This window comes from Oreochromis niloticus, linkage group LG5, assembly GCF_001858045.2.
Source record: "Oreochromis niloticus isolate F11D_XX linkage group LG5, O_niloticus_UMD_NMBU, whole genome shotgun sequence".
Lineage (NCBI taxonomy): Eukaryota > Metazoa > Chordata > Actinopteri > Cichliformes > Cichlidae > Oreochromis > Oreochromis niloticus.
Window position 1 is genome coordinate 34,669,761 of NC_031970.2, and position 9,845 is coordinate 34,679,605.

General features: G+C 39.4%; 1 protein-coding gene across 12 annotated transcripts in view; it reads left to right on the forward strand.

Annotated features, from left to right (window-relative positions):
* plekha6 (pleckstrin homology domain containing, family A member 6) overlaps positions 1-8,920 on the forward strand; it is a 191,807-nt gene extending 182,887 nt beyond the window's left edge. For 10 of the 12 annotated variants that reach the window (XM_025907514.1, XM_025907512.1, XM_025907518.1 and 7 more), the window contains 3 exons: positions 278-426; positions 843-950; positions 1,350-2,672. In XM_025907514.1, the coding sequence (XP_025763299.1) occupies positions 278-426; positions 843-940 (247 nt within the window). In that variant the 3' untranslated portion in view covers positions 941-950; positions 1,350-2,672. Of the gene's footprint in view, positions 1-277; positions 427-842; positions 951-1,349; positions 2,686-8,504 lie in introns of those variants that run through there. The other 2 variants (XR_003220236.1, XM_025907513.1) reach the window with 2 other exon arrangements.
* The last annotated feature ends 925 nt before the right edge of the window (positions 8,921-9,845 follow it).

Consider the following 9,845-nt stretch of genomic DNA (forward strand, 5'->3'; position numbering starts at 1 on the left):
CTCTAAATTGTGTTGGTACATGACAATGAAGAAATGAACACTGGTGGAATGACTTCCTTAACTCAGTTACAGCATTTTCAGAAAACACATAGTGTAATGAAATGTATTTCTCAACGCTGTGTAATTCATTATTGAAAAGTTGAATGTTATTAAGAAATTGAGGGTTTTGTACACATTTTTTCTAATATTTTCCTGTGTGGGTATTTATAAATTTACTAAATATATAGAAAGATTTTCATTTTTATGAAAGTTATCACATTCGTGTACTTCCTGTCAGTCTGCAGAATATGGTTCCCCTTCTGGACGGCCCAGTGGAGGGTGGAGCTCCAGCCAGCTCCCAGCAGCAGTTGCAGGAGCAAGAGAAGCGTATTGAGATCTCCTGTGCTCTAGCTGCTGAGGCCTCTCGTCGTAGTCGCCTTCTCTCTGGTGAACACTCTCACCGCATGGCAGCATCACATAGCACTTGAGTCCACCACACTCTTTTAAAACTAAGTCATGACATAGACAGGACCACAGTGGCACAATCGATCTTTGTGTTTTAAAGCCCTGACTGGTAGCTGCTTTTATGTGCATGAACATTGTGTGCTTGCTTTACTGTTTTTTCTGCTGTCATATGTATCCTTCTCATCTTTACTTTGCAAAAATGCAGAAGAAATGTGTCCTTGAGTTTATTAAACGGTACTTGTGTTACTTTGCAGTGTCTTACACACTCTTGGTTGAGAAACAATTCAGACTAATCAAAATCACATGAAGCCTAGTCTGGAGCTTCTTTGATGCTACATGTCTGAGTGGAAATAAGTCACTGCTCATTTTCACCTTCTGCCCATCTCCTCTCACTGCAGCTCAGTGTGCCTCCAGTTCTCCCATCTCCCCAACAAACATAGTTTCTCCCCCTTCCTCGGCTGACTTTCCCAACTCTACCCACACCATGAAGGTGTGATTCTCACAAGGTGAGTCTCTATTAGCAGCACAACCTTTCCACCTGTCCTATTCAGCAGACCGTCTTCTTACATTACTCTGTGGTGCTGTTTTTGTGTGTGATTCTCCCAAATGATATGACTGTTTATAAGGATGTAGGTTTTGAAAAGTCGTAGTTATGTTCACAATGTGGGCAAGTGTTCCCTTAGTAATATCACAGTCTGGATGCTTCTTTTATTAACTTACAACATCGTAAGAAAAATGACTCACTTTACAGAAAAAGTGAGTCAGATCCTAACATCTGCTGTTTGGTTATCTGAACAGCTGTTTAGTATAGGAGTGTTTATTCTCATAACTATAGTGGTTTGCATTTATTTCCCATGATAAGCTATCTTTGCCTCTCTTATAATTTTCTTTTATTCCTCTTTTAGTTCAACCCCTGGGTGCTGTTAAGGTTGATGGAGCATCTTTCTGAGGATTGACTCAAAAAACTGGAAAGTCTCAGAAATAGGAAAAAAAAGACCAAATTTTTACAACAAAATCATTTAAATGTGTCAAATTAAATTTCTGGGCAATAATAACAATTTGAAATCCAAAGGAATGGGGTAAGACTCCTGAACTCAAGACTCCTCCTGTTATATATGCACTGTATTAACAAAGGAACACTTCAGATCACTTAGCATACTTCTTTTTCTTTTAGCTCAGGATATATCCTACAAAGTAGAGATTACTGAAAAACTAACAAGGGAACATAGCATATAAGAAGCTCACGCTGAAGATCAACTATGAAAAAAAGCTACAGAGAGTATGAACAGAAAGAGTTTCTGACAGTGCGATGTAAATGAATCCAAAGATGCATCTGGACCATGAAAGCCAAAGTGAAAGTGAAAGAACCAACCAGCCCAACTACTGGCCTGTGAAGCTCAGTGAGGAATGAGGCTGTGGATATTTATTCACACTGGTTGAAGCCTTTGGAAAGTTTTGTGTAACAGAATCACATTTTCTTTACGGTCGGACGCTGTGTAAAATGCAAATAAAAACAGAATGTAATGATTTACAAACAAATTGATTACGTTTATGAAAATGGTACAAGGAAAACTATATATAATAAAAAGGGGAAATTGTTTTTGAAAAGAAGATGCTCCCAAGTTTGGTGTAATTCATTTCATAATGCACCAAATGTTTACAGTGAGTGATTGACCTGAACTGCAGGCAGGCCATTTTAGCACCTGGACTGCACATCGATGCTGATGCAGTCCAAGGATTTGGCAGAAAAGTAGATATGTGGTTGAGAGCATGTTGCTGTATTAACTAGTACACATATCATTGCATGTAAGTAAATGCTGCCTTCACAGATGTTGAAAACATCTATACCATGATGCACCCTCATATTGTTACTGATGCTGGCCTTAAAGCTGTGCACCAGTAACACGCAGCAGCTTTAAAATATGTTGCTGCTTTATGTCAACATTTGATATGGATCTTTTGTTTTTCTTTACATTTTATACAGCCTACCAAGAGCTGAACACAGATGTCGTGTAGTCATGTACCCTTCTTGGTGTTATAGGTTTGTCTCTGAGCATAACATCCCGGATGCTGAAGAGACCTATAACCTCTGTACATTGAAGCAGCCATCTGACTGGTATGGGTACTGTACAGCAAATTTTGAGGGATGTTGAAAATTCATGTAGCTGAAATCTGGTGGAAACCAAGACAGGTTGTTGCATATGAATGTAATTTATATTGGACTCACATATGGGATTGCTAGTTCTATTTTTAAGGGACATGATTACCTCAACACAGACACATACTGCATTTGGTTACATGGCTTTGCACTTAACATCAAATTCACTAGAGTTCCTCACAGACTTTTCCATGTGTTTGTGTCACATTTTTAGGTATGTGGATTGTTTGTTTTTATAAATGATATGCTGTATATGGAATGGGACAATAGAAGTGACCTTAGAAGAGCAGTTTGGTATTTAAAAGATATTCTCTTTTGTGAGGTATTATATACTGAAATACTGGTATTTCATCCAGTAATGCAGTGCCATAACATGTTATTTACTTCTTGTACTGACTCGACATACTGTGTACTATATATATATAAAAACACCCATCTCGCCCCTGCGGGGCGGTTTATCCTTCAAGCTCGGGTCCTCTACCAGAGGCCTGGGAGCTTGAGGGTCCTGTGCAGTACCTTAGCTGTTCCCAGGACTGCGCTCTTCTGGACAGAGATCTCCGATGTTGTTCCCGGGATCTGCTGGAGCCACTCGCCTAGCTTGGGAGTCACCGCACCTAGTGCTCCGATTACCACGGGGACCACCGTTACCTTCACCCTCCACATCCTCTCGAGCTCTTCTCTGAGCCCTTGGTATTTCTCCAGCTTCTCGTGTTCCTTCTTCCTGATATTGCTGTCATTCGGAACCGCTACATCGATCACTACGGCCGTCTTCTTCTGTTTGTCCACCACCACTATGTCCGGTTGGTTAGCCACCACCATTTTGTCTGTCTGTATCTGGAAGTCCCACAGGATCTTAGCTCGGTCATTCTCCATCACCCTTGGGGGCATCTCCCATTTTGACCTCGGGACTTCCAGGTTATACTTGGCACAGATGTTTCTGTACACTATGCCGGCCACTTGGTTATGGCGTTCCATGTATGCCTTGCCTGCTACCATCTTGCACCCTGCTGTTATGTGCTGGATTGTCTCTGGGGCATCTTTACACAGCCTGCACCTGTGGTCTTGCCTGGTGTGATAGACCCCAGCCTCTATGACCTGGATAGCGTAGTGGTTAGACTACACGCCTTTGGAGCAGAGGATAGCAAGTTCGTTTCCTGCCTGGGACATCTGTATCCAGTAAGGGTCCTAAGGCTAGACCCCGTATGCTAAGTGAGCCTACCGCAGACATGAGCGAGACAGATAAATATGAAGGCATGCCGGCTCGGACGTCGCCCGGATCAACAGCCTGAAGTCTTGAACTCATTGTTTCCTCCTTTTTAATGCTCTGCCAGGTTTTACTTCAGTGACTTTCAGTTGATGTTTGTTTGTGGCCCCCGCTGTCTGAAGTTTAGTCTTCAACAACTTAAATGCACGCTCACTTGGATCAGGTGACTGACTTGGCCATTCAAGAATATTCCACTTCCTTGCTTTAACAAACTCCTGGCTGTATGTTTGGGTCATTGTCCATCTGTATTATGAAACAAGTCCCAATCAGTTTGACTGCATTTAGCTGGATTTAGCAAACAGTCTGTCTCTGAACACCTCAGAATTCATTCAGCTGCTTCTGTCCTGTGTCACATCATCAACAAACACTAGTGTCCCAGTGCCACTTGTAGCCATGTACACCCAAGCCATCATACTGCCTCCGTTGTGTTTTACAGACGATGTGGTCCTTCTCCATACATTTTTTTCTTGCCATCATTCTGGGAGAGGTTGATCTTGGTTTCATCTGTTTTTCCAGCACTGTGCTGGCTTTTTTTTTTGAGATGTTTTTTGGCAGAGTCCTATCTAACCTTGCAGTGAATCCTCTGTATTTACTTTCATGCAGTCTTCTCTTTATGGTAGACTTACCTATTGATACGCCTTCCTGCTGGACAGTGTTGTTCACTAGGTTGGCTGTTGTGAATGGGTTTTTCTTCAGCATGGAAATGATTCTGCGATCATCCGCCACTGTTGTCTTCCATGGATGTCCAGGTCTTTTTGTGTTGCTGACTTCACCAGTGCTTTCTATCTTTCTCAGAATGTACCAAACTGTAGATTTTGCCATTCTTAATCCTTCTCAGATTTTTTTTTTTCTGTTTTTGCAGCTTTAGGATGTCTTGTTTCACCTCCACGGAGAGCTCCTTTGAACACACGTTTTCTGTTCATAGCAAAATCTTCCAAATGCAAGCACCACACCTCAAATCAACTGCAGGCCTTTTATCTGCTTAATTGATAATGACATAACAAAGGAACTGCCCACACATGCCAATGAAATAGCACTTTGAGTCAATTGTCCAATTACTTCTGGTCCCCTACTTTTAGTACTTTTGGTTAAGAAGCTGAAAATCCTAAACCCTTTATCCACTTTGATTTTGGATACCGTCAAGTGACAGCTGCTGGACAACTTTAGAAAATATGAAATAGTGTGTAGATTTTGAACTCTGTTAGTTAATTGATTTGATGGCAATGGAGGCGGCCTTCAATAGGAAAAGCTGTAAAATACAAAATTCCTGTTTTTCCACTATTACAGTGAGTCCACAGTAAGAAAAAAAAGGGGCATTTTAATTAACAACAAATGTATGTTTGTAATGAGAAAATTACAGCACAAGACCTTTCTGTAATTTTCCAAAATCAGAAATCACATTCAAAAGCTAGTGTGTTGTATTTGATGCTAAATGTAGCTATCAGTAATATGACTAATATTATTGACAACATTCTGAGTTTAAAACTTTTATAATTATTTTGGATCTTAAAATAGAGAAACTGCTTTAACTATGCAAATTATAGTAAAAGGAGACAAATGCTATTCACTTGCTTTGTAAATAATGAAGCAATAAGTAAAATAAAGTAAATGTATACACTTTTAACTAGATGCTTATTGTTTCGTTACAGTATTTTGTATGATACATTGTCACTGTATAATATATTTCATTGTTGTTATTTTAATCCATTTTATGATGGTATTCACTGCCATGAAGTCTACTGAGGAAAACTGTCCTGTCTGTATATCTGAATGAATAAAGGTCATAAGCAAAGACAATTTGGATTATTTGAATTTGAACAGGCTGGTGTATTTCTGATTGTAAACATAAAGACTTGACCAGACGATTGGTTTAATTCAGAGGTGGAAAAAGTTTAGACATTCTGCAAGTTGAAGGGCACATACTAGCACTGAAAATACTCCAGTAAAAGTTGAAGTACTGATTCAACTTCTTTACTTGAGTAAAAGTAAAAAAGCTTAGGCTCTGAAATGTACCCAAAGTAAGGAAGTAAAAACTATCTCATTGGAGAATGTCCCTACCAGCTATTTTTGAGCAGTGGTAACTCAACCTTGTGCTATATTAATGTAATAATAAAATAATATTTATAAATGAGTGTACAAACTTTACTTCAGTTTAAATTTTAATTGTAATAAATGCACTCAGCTTGGAAAAGAAAATTTAAAAAATGTCTCCAGTTTCTGAGGTTGACTTTGCCTCTAAACAGAAGTTAAAACAGAGGTTAAAGCAGCAGGTAGCAAAATTGGTTGTAGCGGCTCAGCATGGGGAAAAAAGACTTTATATTGTGGGCTCCAGTAGATTTTCTTTGTGTACAGGCTGTGATCAGCTGATCTGCGCTACTGCTGCTTTGAGGTTTACTGCTCTTTGTGGATTTAAAATTAATTAAATGTAACAAGAGGTAACCAGGTGTTTTATGCAGTGTCCTGCCCCAGTCTACACTGACAGTACGCTGTTTACGCTGTCTTTATACTAGAGGTGAGCAGATCAGTCCAAATATTGATAGTATCATTACCAACTCTCTCACCCCAACCGGTCGCAGCAGATGGCCCCGCCCCTCCCTGAGCCTGGTTCTGCCGGAGGTTTCTTCCTGTTAAAAGGGAGTTTTTCCTTCCCACTGTCGCCAAAGCGCTTGCTCATAGGGGGTCATACGATTGTTGGGTTTTTCTCTGTACCTATGAAGCGCCTTGAGGTGACTTTTGTTGTGATTTGGCGCTATATAAATAAAGTTGAGAGTTGAGAGAAAGTTGACAACTCTAGTATTGGTATCGAGTCGATACTAGTGCGACAGGATTGATACTTTGTTTGTGTCCTCTTAAATTCAGTATGTAGCCCACTGAATTCTATTAAAAGAATTATTAAATCCCAGTTCTTTTGTATTCTTTACGGCCAAAAAAAAGACATGGCTCAGAAGTGGTCTTATTACTTTAAAAATGATCTTTAATTTTACATATCCGGATATGGAGACCTGGACACAACACACACAACCCCAGGTCTGAAGCACAAACGGAAGCCTAGCTATTTATATACTCGCTCTCTACGTCACATCACATATAACATGTTCTTGATACAGCATTTTTTGAAAATTAAAAAATATACCTTAAACATGTACTATAAAAACCCAGTTTCTAAATACATGACCAGCTGGAAGCTGTTTTTTGTTGCGTTAACCAAGTATTATGGAACGTAAAAATCAGAGTGACTTAGTGGTCATTATTTGCAAATTGATGATGAGCCATCTCTTTAGCCATTACACACTACTCTCTCCAACATGACAATATAGGTTAAAAGTATCTGTATTGGTATCAGCGATACTGGCCCTGTATTTAAACAGTATGACGGTGAAATTCAATTAATCAATTTAACCATCATCAGCTTAACTTCAAACTAATTTCTGCTACACTTAATGTAATTTAACTCTGACCATGAGCACAGCCACTGTGCACCAGTCCAGCACAATGCTGTTTGTTTTAAATCCATCACAGTCCTGCAAGCTAACCAGTTAATCCTGCACTAAACTGCAGTTTTTTATGCAACCTTTTAATAGCACAGTTAGTCTACCTTAGTTGTTTTTCAGCACATTTCACATAATGTCACATGTGCAGACCTAATATCTGATTTAAAAATGTGAGGACGTATATTTAAGCTTTAAATTGCCAGTTATCCAACACAACTGAGCAGTCCTTACATTTAAATATTAATTCTCTTTTTCATCTCCTGTCCTGTCTTTATCTTTGTACATAAAACTGCTGGTGTACCTTTAGCCAGCAGACACACTGTAGACACAAACAGTTTGTGTTTGCTGAGCTGATAGAAACGTGGAATTTGAAATCACCTGCAACTTAAAAAAACATGACTTCCTTTATGCTTCTCTTGCTCCTCTTTTGTAGCATAAACTTATAGACATCTGCACTCCTTCTGGTGTTGTGCCTAAAAACACAATACAAAACAACAACACCAACCAACTTTAACCCCTGTCTAGGGCACACGGTTTTGTCTCTTTAATCTCTTTTGATGCCAAATGTCTTGACAATTAATACACAAATAAGATTGCCTTCCAAGAGCTAAGGCTCAAATTGGTTTGATGGACAAAGGCTAGCAGTGACATGAAAAAACTCGCCTCAGATACATTTAACCAAAGTTTAGAGCCTATTTTAAAAATGTAAGGAGTACAAAGTGCAGCCTTTTGGGGTGCTGCTTTAGCTCAGTGCATTGAGTGGGCGACCACATGCCATAGAGCTGAAAGCGGCCAGCCCAGGTTTGAGTCCAACCCATGGCTCTTTGTTGCATGTCCTCCCCTCTTCATCTGCCCCGGATTTCCTGTCCTCTCTTCACCATGTCTATTGAATAAAGCTGAAAAAGGCCAAAAAAATAGAGTACAGATATTTTTCTTTTAAATGTAGAGATTAAAAGTAAAACATTTCAAAAAAGAATTACTCAAGTAAAGTAAAGATACCTGAAAGTTCTACCTATTATTTGTATATGTACTTCTTTACTTCCTTCCTCTAGTTAAACTGTAATGGGCAGCTAGCAAGTAATGCTTGTTCTGCCATCCTCATGCTCTGCCAGACAAATGAAATTTTGTTATGAATGTGTCTCGCTAGGAGGGCAGAGTGACATTGAGAAGGACCACCTCTGAAACAATCCAGCAGAGTAAACACATTTTCTTCACGCTTCTTTACATTAACTCCTGATTTCAACCTGGATGAGCTGAAAATCAACCTCTCCCTCGGAGGTTAGTGACACATTATTTCTTGAGATCAAAAGCTATCAGTGCTGATGCCAGTTTGTTAAACTGTTGCACAATGAAGTTGCACAAGTTATTGGAAAAAAAAAAGGAAAGCAATAATCTCTGACAAACTCTACACTGACGGACAATTTTACCGAGATAAAGCCTCCTTGGATGTGCTAATAAAACCAATCAACATGTCATGAAAAGAAAAAAAGAAAAAATGTGTAGATGATTACATACTACTAGTGGTAGCCAAATGAAGCTTTCTGAAGCATTGAAAAGCTTGTATTGAAAAAGGGTTCATTACTCAAAGCTTTTACACAGTCCTCTTTGGTGCCATCTGCTGCACAAACATATGAAGAGCTGCTTGAATCTACAGCTTGAAATGAACTGCTTCATTACAATTGCCCGATCTAGAGAGCTGAGTTGACAAGTTCTGTATAATATCATGTGATAGTTCTGTCTGATATCGGGATACTGTTTATGTTATGTCTGTTTGATGAGTAAATAATTTTAATGAATAAACATAATCATGGATTATGACAATTTGTGTTTTGGTTTCTGTCCTAGTATTTCTAGCTCCCTAGTTTTGTAGTACTTCCTGAGTTCTACTTTTTAGGTTTTGTTATTTGGTTTCCCAGTGTTAATTCTGTGCTCCCACTTCTCTGTGTTCCCTCTGTCTCCCCATGATGTCACACTGTCTGTCTGTTCAGTGTCTTGTCTGGTTCTCTGTGTCTGTGAGTTTCCTGTTTTATTCTGAAGGTCTCTGTCTCATGTGCGTGTTCTCAGCCTTACGTCTGTGTCTCTTCAGCCCTGATTTCTCCCAGGTGTTTTCCCCTCCTGTGTCCCATCCCATGATTACTCCTGTGAGTATTTAAGCCCTGTGTGTTCTCCTGCCTGTTGCTGGTTTGTCTGTGGGCTTTCCCTGCGTCACCCTGCATCTCTGGTTCATGTTTCGAGGTTTCAGGTTTGTTTTGCTTAGTTTTCCCAGTTTAGATTTTCTCAGTTCTGTTTTTGCCACCTTTTCCTTTGTTGTATGTTCACTCTCCATAAATAAAGCTCCCTCACATCAGTAGTGTCTGCATCTTGGGTCCTTTAATAATTCCACACGGTTTGCCCTGCTAACTGTGACATTATCCAGTGGACAGGTACATTTAGATATACTCTATCACTTTTATGTGTAGTGTATTTCTTATGTATGTTTGTGACCCGT